General features: G+C 49.4%; 1 protein-coding gene across 1 annotated transcript; it reads left to right on the top strand.

Annotated features, from left to right (window-relative positions):
- Positions 1-4,845: 4,845 nt before the first annotated feature.
- LOC140222858 (plant cysteine oxidase 1-like) lies at positions 4,846-6,454 on the top strand. The gene is made up of 5 exons (XM_072293983.1): positions 4,846-4,890; positions 5,575-5,715; positions 5,836-5,995; positions 6,102-6,179; positions 6,354-6,454. The coding sequence occupies exons 1-5, from the start codon at positions 4,846-4,848 to the stop codon at positions 6,452-6,454; spliced, it is 525 nt and encodes a 174-aa protein (XP_072150084.1).
- Positions 6,455-13,115: the final 6,661 nt, after the last annotated feature.

Here is a 13,115-nt window from a genome sequence, read left to right as displayed (position 1 = left end):
CGAACACCGGGGGAAGTGTTCGTCGGAACGACCTGGCGAGCGCGACCTTGTGCACGGTCAGCTTATTAGTCGAGCATTTGGGTGTGATGGCAACACTAATGGACATCAATGTACTCGATGGCAGCACTGTCAGCTTATTAGTGCAAACTAACAAGCATTTGGGTGTCATGTCAAGAAACACTAAAGGATATTGATTAACCATAAGGAAAGGATATTGGGCAAGGGAAGCGTCATTTTTTTCAACATAAGAAACATAATATCTTCAAGATATAGGGTGATAGAGCGGAATTTAATATGGTTAATCAATATATACACAGTAAACAAAATCATAAGCACCAAGTTTTTCTTGGTGTTTCTTGCCCACATGAATGGAACACTTAGAGTTGTCCACAGCCCCAGCCCAAAGGACATGTAGTTACCAGTTACGCATATATTCACCCGACCCGTACCTGGTCACTCATTTGCATCCTCTATTTATCACCTTTCCTATGTGAACGATGTTGTTTGTTTCACAGTCATTTCTTATGTGTGGTCGGGGTTTAAGAGGCACGAAAAGTATAGGGAAGTGTGGCACTTACAATGGTATCCATAGAAATGGAAATGTGGCACTTACAGTGGTATTTCCTCCGTCTTAAATTACTATTCGTTTTAACTTTTCTAGGTACATAGTTTTTGATATACACTTAGATATATACTATGTCTAGATACATAGCAAAAGTGTACCTAGAAAGGCCAAAACACCTTGCATTGTGGCCTGAACTTTGAATATTGGCTATTTCTCTGAACTTGACATTTTCGCGGATGCATAGTGCTGCTTTCTTAAGCTTGCAAATTTGTATCTCAAATGTATATACAGAATCTACCAATTGCATGGCATGCTACGGAATTCTGTTTATGCAGAGTTTTAGCATCTGCTTTTGGCTAAATGTGGTTTTTAGTTAATTACTGACAAGCTGTTGCTCACTTGAACTTGGTCCAGGGAGTTGTGCCTTGTGCCATGGGCATTGGAGCTATAGTGTCAAGGAGGACAGTGGGTATTTTGGAGATTGAGTGCGGACTTGCCAACAGTTCCAGCCGCAAATCGCTCCATCCTGCATCAACAATCACAAGGTATGCAGGATCCCTCCTGTCGGCACCAGAGACTACAATTCTATTCTAAGGGTTAGATTATTCCACTTTTTATACCCTACATTTTACCTGTGGTGATTCATGTAAAACCGATGAATGACATCCTTCTGATTTGGTTATTTTCAGATATTCTTTTGGAATTAGTGTTTTTAGGTGATTAGGCAATCGTATTATGGATAGCATGGTTGTTTGATTAAATTTTTAGTGGCTTGGTATGTTAGAATATTTTTTGGCTGCTGCGTGCGGTGGTTTGTGGGCACTGCTCCTCATTGTGCTTCGGGATGGGAATCGGGCAGGTCTGCACCTAAGACCCGCGGGTTTCAGACCCGACGGGGGCAGGGGTGGGTCCAGAATTCCCCCCGCGGGTCTTGGGTTTGGGGACCTAACCCATGGCGGGTGCGGGGCCGCATATACAATTCCTCTAGCGGGTGACCCGCGGGATCCCGCAATGTACAATTCAGCCCAACAATTAGACCCAACCCAACAAAAACCTAACTATATGACTCCCCACTCTATCCGTCTACCTGCGCCGCACCCCAAATCCATCTCCAGGCTCCTGCGCTGCCCCTCGGCGGCCGCCCTCGCGCCGCCGGCGCCCCCCCGCCGGCCACCCTCGTCGCGAGCGTCCCACGCCGATCGCCCTCGCCGCGAGCGTCCCACGTCGACCGCCCTCGCCGCGCCCCGCCGGCCGTCCGAGCCCCTTGCCGCCCGCGCCGTCCGCCCACGCCCCTCGCCCCCGAGGCCTTGAGCGCTGCCCCCTTCCTCTCTCCCCGCGCTGCACCCTCCTTCTCCCTTGGTTCCTCTCTCCGCCCCCGCCCCCTCCCTCTGCGGCCGTCCGCCACCCCCTACCTCTCTGCCCGTCCACCCCCTCCCTCTCCAACCATCCGTCACCTCCTCCCCGCACCGCCCCCTCCCTCTCCGCCCATCCGCTGCACCCTCCCCGCACCGCACGTCCGCCGCCCCCTCGGCCGCGCGCGCCGCCTGCGCCCCTCGCCTGCTGGTGTTAGGGGACCCGCTGGGTTTCGGGCACCCGCATGTTTCGGGGTCGGGGCAGCATTTCCACCCAATTGGTGTTTCGGGTTTGGGACGGGTTTACTGTTCGGGTTTTGGGGTCGGATCCGCGGAAACTTCACCCGGCTCGACCTGCCCCGTTGCCATCCCTAGTTGTGCTGGCCGTTGGTGGGTGTTTGGTGTTCAACCTGAAAGGTAGAAACACAGTGCTTAGGCTGATGCGTTTGTGACCAGCAAGTCAAAAGGTAGCTTTTATGACCCTAGCTTCTGGAGTTCTTTTAATTCTACTCAATTGTTGAGATGCGACTAGTTGTTAGGGGGAAAACAGGCAAGATTGTTACTGTACGATGAAGAGCCGTATGATGAGGTTAATTGATACGACCAATGGCTCATAAGTATTGTGGGTTCAGAACTTGTTTAGAATTTTTAGTTGCCTAGTTTCTTCGCAGATTTCTTGCTTGAATTTTGGTGGACTAGTTTCTTGGCAGATTTCTTGCTTTGTCCATGTAACCTATTGGGGCACTGTGCTTGCTCGCCGTGCTGTCCTCTGGCATGGAATGGAGTTACAGTCTTGCAGTGATACTGATAGTGGTGGTATAGTCATTTAAACATGAAGCTATCTGTAGCTGCCCGCATGCATGTGGGCATTTGTCTGCACTAAATTTATGATAGCTAATTAGAAATTTGTTGTTGGTTGTGTAGCTGCATGCTCGTATGCATTCATCTGCAGTAATAATCTTAATCATATAATTGATATTAGTTGATTTGAGCAAAATTCTTGTTTCATGTTTCACGTATATTGAAGTTATCTTATAAATTTAACTCACAATTCATCTCTAGTGTAAATTTTAGATATTTTGGTTTAAAAAATTAAAGTAATATTGTTCAAAATTGTATACCATGCGAAAACCTGGTATCTAAAAAAGCTTGTTCGTTCTTGTTGATCACCTTTGTAGGCACTGATTACGATGGTGTGTCCGATCCATTGGCAGTGGTTACGGCAGCTGCATTCTGGTGCTCTATCCCAGGCTGCCTGAAGAACTGGAGATGTTGGTATTGGTGTATTGAGTGCATAGGGTGCATCTCCACGATGCATGATGAGATGCTTTGCAATATGATCGAAGAGAACGATGTCATGTATATATTAAAAAAGAGATCGATAAAGAGACCCATGTTACATCGTTATCTTCGATCCTATTGCAAAGCATCTCATCGTTATGCATCCTGAAGATGTTATTGACTTATTTTTGGTTTACCAGCATATTTTTCTTCTTGTTGCCCTGTGTCATCCGATCAAATACCATTCGTGAGATGCAAACGTGTACTATATTTTTCCTCTAGTCGCAAACTGAGATATTGTATACCTTTTATCTGTCGCAGCCTCGCACGGATAAAATTTTCCGATCACGCGGCGTCTGCTATCGTGTATTCATTCAGTTGTTGAATCCAATGTATTATTCCCGGACAGACACAAAGAAGAGCCTACAACTTTTTTCCAGTTTGGGTTTTGTTTTTTCATATAAGCAGACAGCTCTGACACAAAGCCGGCAGCTAGTTCTGTCCGGCTGGACTTATAAACCAGCTGAAAAGCTGAAACAATTGATTTATTGTGAGAGAAAAATACTGTTCGGTGGCTGATAAGTCGGCTGATAAGCTAAAGTGAACAGAGCGAAATTACCATTGTGAAGTCACAGGAGGGTGTCGCTCGTGGGCGGTGGGCCCACGAAAAACACCATGCGTGGGCCGACAAAAAGATCCTGGGGTGGTTGGGGACGCTCGGTCGCGGTGTATGTGGGAATTCCGTACCCAGGTACTGAATATACATACATACATATATATAGATAAATAGATATAGAGGGAGAGTATACTTTATGATCGGCTATAGAATAGATTATACTGTGGTCAGCCCATCCAACACATATGAATGGTTACAATAACTTGAATGGTTTCCGACAACAATGTTACTATAATTGATATGTCCATTCCTAAATATTGTAATTTACTATAAATCGATTGTACCATAATTTACCCCCAAAAAATATCTTAATACTAAATAATTGTGGTAACTCCTAGTCCAAATTATGGTACAATCGATTTATAGTAAATTACGACATACAAGAATGGACATATCAATTCTAGTAAGTCAACTACATTATTGTTTGAAACCATTCAAGTTATTGTAACTATTCTAGTGCGTTGGATGGGCTAACCACAAAATAAGCTATTCTATAGATCACCGTAGAGTATACTCTTCCCCTCTTTCTATATATACCCCAACCCCGGTCTCTCTTATTTGCATCCACCCCAGTCACCTTTCCTCTTATTCCACTCAATCATGTGATCGCAGGAGATATTTTGATCCCTTGCTACTAGCCCTGGCGTCTCCTAGCCGCTGGGCAAGAATCAAGGTGCTTTGTTTGCTTGTTGGCTGCTTCAGTGCCTAAGCATTTGAGGTTTTCTTAGCACGGCCAAGTGAGCTAAATCCTCTCTATCGCCATATCCCTACCAAGGCTAACGTCGTTCAATATGACAAGGTGAGCCTAGTAACCGAGAGAACCAAACGTGCCACCATTATCCCTAAGTAGTTTTGTGAGTTCTAATACAACCTTGCATGACATTAGCATTCCTTTATTTTTTTTGGCGAAAACATTCCTTTATTGATACATATTATATGTTCTGTTAGGTTGAATTCAAGCTGCTACAGAGATGCCGCTACAAGGGAGCAAGGTTGCTGGCAAGTCTGGGTCCTCAGTAGCATCTTCATCATAAAAAAGGAGACAACACGCAGTCAAATCAACCCATCTGGCCATCTATGTGACTATATGTCCTCTAGCGTGGCATCAACACCAACAAATTCAACAACAAGCGCAATCCAGAAGATCTGACATCTCTAGGGATGTCTTCGCGGCGGCCACCCCCATGCTTTATGGCATTGTGTCCTACAGTGCATTCATCAATCCGTACAGCTTTATGTGTGAACTGCACTTGTGCATGGAACACATTTACATCCATTGTGTCCATGATATTAAGACTAGAAACACATACAATTTTCTTGATTTTTTTTTGTGATATAACACTCATTTCGGAACGTACATAGTTTCCTACCATCACAATCTCATTGTAGATCAGTTCGGAAGTTGTGCACTTGCACTAGATGATTTGGTATCATGTAGTCCATCAATTTCCACAATTTACAAGTTTATACTTGTGCATGCAGATAGCCGACCCTACAGGATATTGGCCTCCATGCAACCATGAAGTACTTTACAACAAGTCCCAAAGACCATCCCTAAGTCACGTATCTGCACTTCGCAAATTCTCCCACGCTCTTGGTAAATCAAGTTTTTATTCTTTCATGATTGGATCTTACAAAATTTTGCAACTTCTACTCGAACTGAATTTGAACGGATTCATGTAATAAAATATATTCCATAGATCGGTGTCTTCTGCTTTCCGCAGTCTGCTGTGATCCCACTCCATGACCACCCTGGGATGACCGTGTTCTGCAAGATCCTGCTTGGTTCCATGCACATAAAGTCATATGACTGGGTCATGGCTTCTTCTGCTAGCAACCAGGTCACAAAGAATGCCAAATGGTCAGTATATAACAATCTCCACAAAGCCTTGCTGATCATAGTTAGTAGATACTAAAGTTATCCCCTCTGAACTAAAAACACAGGTGCTCATCTGGCCAAGCTGAACACTGATGCCATCTTTGATGCCACGTCAAAGATTGTAGTGTTGTACCCAGAGGATGGGGAAACCTGCACTGTTCAACGCGTGTCGCCTTGTGCGGTACTCGATGTCATGGGTCCTCCCTACTGCCTAGAAGAAGGAAGGGATTGCTTCTACTTCAGTACGTCACGCCTTGCTTCTAGAGCTACATGTTCCGGTGATTTCTTTTGGTGCATTTGCAGTCACTGAAATAGTTCTAGTTAATGATATGTTCGGTGTACCTGCAGGTAGCGAAGTTGCAGGTGGGGATGGACAATATGCTTGGCTCAATAAAGTGCCCTGCACCATTGAAATGGATGCTGACCGTATACGCGCAAAGATTCGGCGATGAGGTTCTTGACAAGCTAGGCTCATAGCTTTCTGTTTGGGTTCATGTCTGAGATAAGAGGCAGAGAGAGCTTAGGTCTCTTTAGCAAACTTCTTATTTGGTTTATTTAATTTGTTCTCATGTGGTTGTAACTGTCGTTTGGTGATTTCAGAGAACTCCGGTTCATCTTATGTTACCTTTGCAGTAAAACAATTTGATTTGGTTCTAAAATGCCGGTTGGATATTTATAACATTTCAATTGGAGTGTGGTAATATTTATATGTGAAAGTTTGCAACAGGACACCCGAACTTGTGTGGTATATGGACACTGGAGTTGGTTTTATTTTTCTGCAAGATACTAGAAATGAACTAGGGACAGTGTCCATCAGCAAATAAAATAAACTCTAGTGTCCTGTTGGAAATTCAAAGAAAGTTCGATGTTCTGTGTAAATATTCAACGTGGTAATATTTATATTCCCTCTAATGGTAGTGGTAGAACATGCATACACGATTGATTTCGTGTCTGGTGTTTTGCTTGTCTACATCAAGATTGATTAATGTAGCATCCCACATTTTTATGGGATGTTAAAGTGTGCAAAAAATTCATATTTATAAATGTTTTTGTGTGAATGGAGTGTAAGCATGCATTCTTTGGAAACTTTTGGATTTTCTTCACTAAGCACTATATGTCAACGTTTAGTAGCCTCAACTAGTGAAGATTTGCCGCGTGAATCCTCGGATGGGTTAGCTTGTGAGATACAGGAGAATTATACTAGTTCAGGCAACTGCCCTACGTCCAGTTCGTGATGCGAGTTCTTTATTCCTGGGCTCAAAAGCTCAAGTTTGTAGTAGGGGGTTACAAACGGTGTGTGCGTATGTGAGTGTGTTCTACTGGGGTTGAATCCTTTCTCTCGTCCCCATGTCCTTATATACGCGGCCCATGGGGGAGGGTTACACTGAAGATCGTCGGGGGAAGCCCCTTCAGTCATGCGCTCTCCTCCTGGTAGGCAGTCGTGGGGTCCGTCCGGCAATTGGGACCCTTCTCGCTAGATATTCTCTAGGATCTCCGTCTGGGCCCACTCTTCCAGCCGCCTTGGTTGCCGAACCCCACACGTATCTAAGGCGGTGCCTGTTCCCGGTCACTTCACCTCACACCGTCATGATGGAGAATTGGGAATGCTTGACTGGGCGGGATCTAGTACAGCGCCACAGCGCCGTTCCCACCTAGGGTTTTTTTGTCCTGGGGTGGTTGTCTTACCCTCCAGGGTACGAACAACGGCGCGTCTGACTTGTCAGCCCGCTTTTTTTCACCTCAGCCCATGCCGGCTCGGTTGCAGCTGTCACATCGGGAAGGTCTAGCTACATGATAGGCCTAGCCCATCATTACGCCTAGATCCTCGCACGGTGCCTTGAGCCAGTCCAATGCCCCGTTTTCCTTGATTCCTAGGCTGCGACTTTGGGCACCGTCGACCAGTTGGGCAGCGATGGCAGCAGCCTCTCGCCGAGCCCAGTAAGCTTTGCTTCCTTATCCCTTCTTAATTTTAGGTTTACCAATGGCTTATGGTATCCCTAATCTGGATATCCATCAGTAGCTCCTGAGTCCTTCTTCGACTAGAAGTCAGGGAAGGGTTGTGCTTCCGTGGCAATCTTCTGCTTACCCCACACGTCGTCCTGGGGTCATTGTGCGTCACTTATTTTACTGACGTCAGGCTGTGATAGGACAGTTTCCTACCCCGCGTCTTGTCATTGTGGGTAGTCTTCATTTCGTCCAGTTGACCTTCTTATCCGGGGGGTCGAAGGGTCCACCACCTTTTGTGCTGGTGCCTCGGCACCCGTGCTTATGAGGGGTGCCTTCCCTGGCCCTCGCGCATGGCCATGGCTGGCTTATAAATATGGGGGAACGACACCTCCCCTTCCCCATCCATCTCTTGTGTTCCAGAGAGAATGGCACCTCACGCTCTTTCCTTTAGCAGGAGGCCACCTGATGAAATTTCCCTTCACGCTTCGTGCGTGTGGCTCGTTCTTAAGTGCTAGGAGAATGTCAGTGAGTGGAGGCAGCAGGGTGGCCAGTTGCGGGATAGCTTCCATGTTGCCCATGATACTATTGGCCATCTTGTTGGTACTATCGGCCATTTCATCAGTGAGATGGCCAGTTGTGCTGACATCCTGGCGAATGCCGACGTTTGTCCAGGCACCGTCATGGATGGCTCCCCATCCTCATCCGGCACTTCCCACTGGGGGCTCGGTCGAGCGATGGGCCCTTACCCCGGATCTTCTTCCAGCCTTCTTCCTCCTCCTCCATGGCGGCCGGGCTAAATGCTTTCTTTCGAGTCTATTTGAGTAAGCCTTCCCGGTGCCTTCACACGGGTTGCTAAAGCTAGCAGAAGGTTAGTGAGGCTCTTTGCTGCCTCGTTCTGCCGTATTTGTAGCCCTAGCACCTGTGTTTCTACCTCATTCGCCCAATGGGCGGTTATGGCCATGTTTGTATATGTAAATGACTCTGACCTTCGATGGAATGAATGCATTTTCAAGGCGTCTTTATTTTCTATCATGCAGATAGTTTAGGTTTTGCCCTCTGTTCCATTTTCTTTAATCGACCCGCGCTCCCATTGGAGGGGGCGGGTTTTCTCGAGCTCGAATGGCAAATTTCTCAATGGTTGCATGCCGCGCTCGTTTTGAGCCTCAACAGGTTTGTCCGGGTGAGATCCAGTTTTCCCTTGGTAGGAACCCTAGCATGGCTCATCTTGGAGCATCTCACGCTGCCACGGTCTCCTTCCCGTTTTGGCTCCTGAGTCATTCAACTGACTTGAGGGACTTTGTTGTCCTCCCCTCATGGGGTCAACTCGCTGGCGGAGTTGTAACCACGGCTTTCGTAACCGTGGCTTTCAAACGTACTCAGGGATTTCCTTCAGTCGGGGGCTGTTCTAACTCATTTGAGCTATTCTAAGGCCTATCCCTTACTGCCCCTCGCTCTATTAGCGTGTGGTGGCCTTGGAGCCCCTTGCGGGGCCGGACTTCGAGCCATGCGCCTGTTTCGTGGCTAGCAGTTTCTTTCGTCCCTTTGGCCCAATGGGCTAACAACCCTATGGTAGGGTAGCATCCCGCCATGTGATGCGCTGGCACCGCTCGCATCAACTTCTGTCAGAAGTTGAAGGGTCACTCTACGAGTTCACGCTATTGGGGCCCACCCCATCCTTACCATTGACGGTTTTGCTTCCCACACTCCGGCGCGGATAGTGGAGGGCCCCAATGCTACCACGCGCGTCCCGGCGGTTCCTATCCCCCCTTTATAAGCCGTTCGGGGGGTGACAGCTTGGTTCCTTCTCTTCTCCTTCCTCGTCTCGCATCCGCATGCCGCCCGCTCCTCGCTACCGCATGCTAGGGCTTGCTGCACCATCAACTTTGCCACAATCCGTTGCCGTTACACCATGGGTTCTTGGCATCGCTCGGAGATCACCGCCGCCTGAATTCACGACCTTGTCAGCAAGGGATTCCTCCCTCCGCAGGAGGAATTCGGGTGGTGTCTTCCCCGAGGGGGATCCTTCCATGAGCCTCAACCGGGCAAGACCGTAGTCTTCACTCCGTTCTACAAATGGGGGCTCACCTTGCCGGCGTATCCATATCTCCAGTGCTTCTCCACTATTACAAGCTGGAGCTGCAGCACCTAAACCCTAACGGGTTGCTCCACGTCACCACTTTTATCACCTTCTATGAGTGCTTCCTCGGTGTGCAGGCAAACTTCCTGTTGTGGGTGTATTTCTTCACTGTGCGCATCGAGTCTTTCCCCAGCCTTCGTGGCAAGGGTGGCGCTCCTATTGGCAGCACCAGCATCCGGCTACGGCTCGGGGAGGGGAGGGACTATTTCGACGTTCCTTTTGTCACCTCCAACAAAGGGTGGCACGGGGAGTGGTTTTATGTCCGCAACCTCTCCTCGGGTCTCCCTCTGTTCATCGATGGCGTCCCCATTGCTCAGGACTCCTGGACCTAGGGTGTGCCGATGCTGGACATGAGGAGATTGGATTGCGTTCTTCCGGTCTTTCATCAGCGCATCTCACAAGGTATCACTAGAGCCGGGCTGCTTTGGAATTCTTCAGTCGGCACATCCAACCCGCGAAGCAACGGGCCCACAGCATGTTTTAGTACTCGGGTCCTGAGGACCCGACCAGGGAGAGGTCCGAGGAGCTCGCTGATTTGGAGGTCTGTGGTCATGTCAGATCTTGCCTGGTGGGGAGCGCTGACATCATGCTGGTGGGCCACCTGGCGACTTTTTGCGCCAACAATCCGCCCGACTTGGTGAGTTCCCCGACTGGAATCTGTGCTTCTGTGGTGGCCTTTTGCTTCTTCCATGCTTTATTCTAGTGTTCTTTCGTGGTTGACGTGGCCTCTTCTTCACCCCAGGGTCTGCTGAACCTCACTCCTGAGTGGCGGCTCCCGGAGGACCTGGAGATGGGCGGCCAAGACTGCGGCCGTGGAGGAGGACAAAAGGAAGAATGACATGAGGAAGAAGAAGAAGAGCGACTTTGAGGTGTTGCGTCAGAGGTGCTTGGCCACGAGTGAGGAGGAGCCTGAGGAGCCTGATTTCTCCTCCGATGATGAGTCATCGTTGCATCCGGGAGGCACGACTGATGATGCTCACTTCCTTTCTGAGTCCTCCACTTGGAAGCGCAGGCTGGTGATTGTGATTGACGATGATGCCTCCAAGCGGGTGCGCATGGAGGATACCCCGTGGATGCCGCCTTGGCGCTGCTGCCCCTCCCGAGGGTTCCATTCCCGCGTTGACTGGATTTATCGGGATGCCGCGTGTATTTTCGCCCAGGTTAACGTCCGATCCTATATTTTCGGTTGATGTTGGGGAGTCGGGTTCAGTAGGATCATGATGATTTCCTTTCTCTGATGTGATAAGGGTCCAGCCTAGCCATTATCTAAGAGGGGTGAGACTGCCGCCTCGACCGCGCCCGTTGCCTCCTCACAAACTCCACTTGCATCCGTCGCTTCTTCGGGCGAGGTGACTCTTCGTGAAGCCATTGGCTCTGCTCCTCGAGGTTGTGGTTCAATCAGCACAAGCGGTCGTGCAGTCGGGCCCTCAGCCCGAGGTTGCGGCGAGTGAGGATTCCCTGGATGCGGCTGCTGTTGGTGACATCTCCTCGAGCTGTTGGATCCCGCTGCTTGAGGACGGTCCGGCCACTCCTCCCATGGAGCGTTCAGCGGATGTCGCCCTCTCCTCCTCTGTTGGTGATCGAGATGGCTGACTTCCCACTTTCCCTGTTGCTTTGTGATGTAGATGGCATGTCCTCCTCCTCAACCGCTACCATCCCACCGGCGGCCACTTCCTCTCTCGTCATCACTCGTCAGGAGAAGCCGGTGGATTGGACCGTGACTGGAGATGGCGTTGTGGCTGCTCAGCCGTACCTGATGGCGTCATAGTTGGGACCTGTCGTAGCTGTAGTCAGTGAGGGCTCATTTTCGGCTCGCCCAACTGTGACGCCACGTGTGTGGGCCGATCGCAAGTTCCTGAATGGGGCGGTGTTCTGGCTGATGACGAGGTGGAGCAGCGGGAGTGGGAGTAGTCGAGGTGTGTTGTGCCCTGGGTGGAGCTAGGACTGGAGAACATTCTCCGTCTTTTGCGGAGCGACCTGCTTCCACATGGCGAGGTAACTTCTTTCTTGACTATTTTTCATCGGCACTGACTGCTTACTTTCTGCCGCCTTCAGCGGATATTTGCTCATTCCCAAGACAAGTCTGACTTCCTTTGCCATGTGTTCCTTCCTTTGGGGGCCACAGGGGAGGAGCACCGCCATCATGAGGAGGTCGAGTCTCGGCTTATCGTGGCGTGGGAGGAGCTTGAACGCCTATCCGTCTAGAACCGTCAGCTTTGGGAGGATATGTCCGGCTCAGAGTCACGGATGTCCGACTTGGTGGAGACCATGAGGAAGGACATCATGGCTTGGTAGATGTCTCTTCTCCTTGTTTAGTTGACCCACGATGATGCGTTGTTGAATGTTCAGGTCCTCCGGTCGGAGAGGGACGCTGCTCGGGTCAAGACTGAGCGTATCCAAGATTTGCTGCTTCTTCTGACCTTGGCTGACTAGTTTTATGGCTTGGTCCTGTTGACGCCAGATTTTGACATGAGTAAAATCGGCGTTAGAAGTGGAAGAAATTAGGAGATGCGGTGAGATACAAGGGCGACGATTGGAAATCGGCCAATTGATGCTACAGTCGAGGATCGGCCGATTGATCCTTGGAGTTCCGCCTCGCCCGACCCCTGAGGCTTGGGATCGGACGCGCCTGACCCGCTAAGGGAGGATCTCCGCCTCGCCCGACCCCTAAGGCTTGGGATCGGACACGCCCGACCCTCTAAGGGAGGATCTCCGCCTCGCCCGACCCCTGAGGTTTGGGATCGGAAGCGCCCGACCCTCCAAGGGAGGATCTCCGCCTCGCCCGACCCCTGAGGTTTGGGATCGGACACGCCCGACCCTCCAAGGGAGGATCTCCGCCTCGCCCGACCCCTGAGGTTTGGGATCGGACGTGCCCGACCCTCCAAAGGAGGATCTCCGCCTCGTCCGATCTTAGTTCCCAGGGTCGGAATGAGTCTGAGCCCTCGACATGTGGGTCCTGATCGGTTACCCCCTTGCCAAAGAGGTGATCGGCCGATTAGAATAGTTGGGCCGATGTGGGCTTAAGAAGGATTATGAAGATGAAGAAGGGGTCAGCCCATGAAGCGCGTGAAAATAGTACGAATCGTACTTGTAAATATTCATTTTCTGTTTAAATTTAGAGATAGAGTTCTAGTCGGATAAGAAGTCATTTGTACGGGGCTATAAATAGCCACCCTTGTAGATCTGTAATCATCATCAACTCAATACAACAAACTACTATTTCCTCGTACTTACTTTCAAGCAGGCGACTTCGCCAACACTTTTTCTCCTTTTTCACG

This window comes from Setaria viridis, chromosome 5 (assembly GCF_005286985.2).
Source record: "Setaria viridis chromosome 5, Setaria_viridis_v4.0, whole genome shotgun sequence".
Taxonomy (NCBI): domain Eukaryota; kingdom Viridiplantae; phylum Streptophyta; class Magnoliopsida; order Poales; family Poaceae; genus Setaria; species Setaria viridis.
The sequence above is the reverse complement of the archived record's forward strand: the minus strand, read 5'-3'. Positions and strand labels throughout refer to the sequence as shown.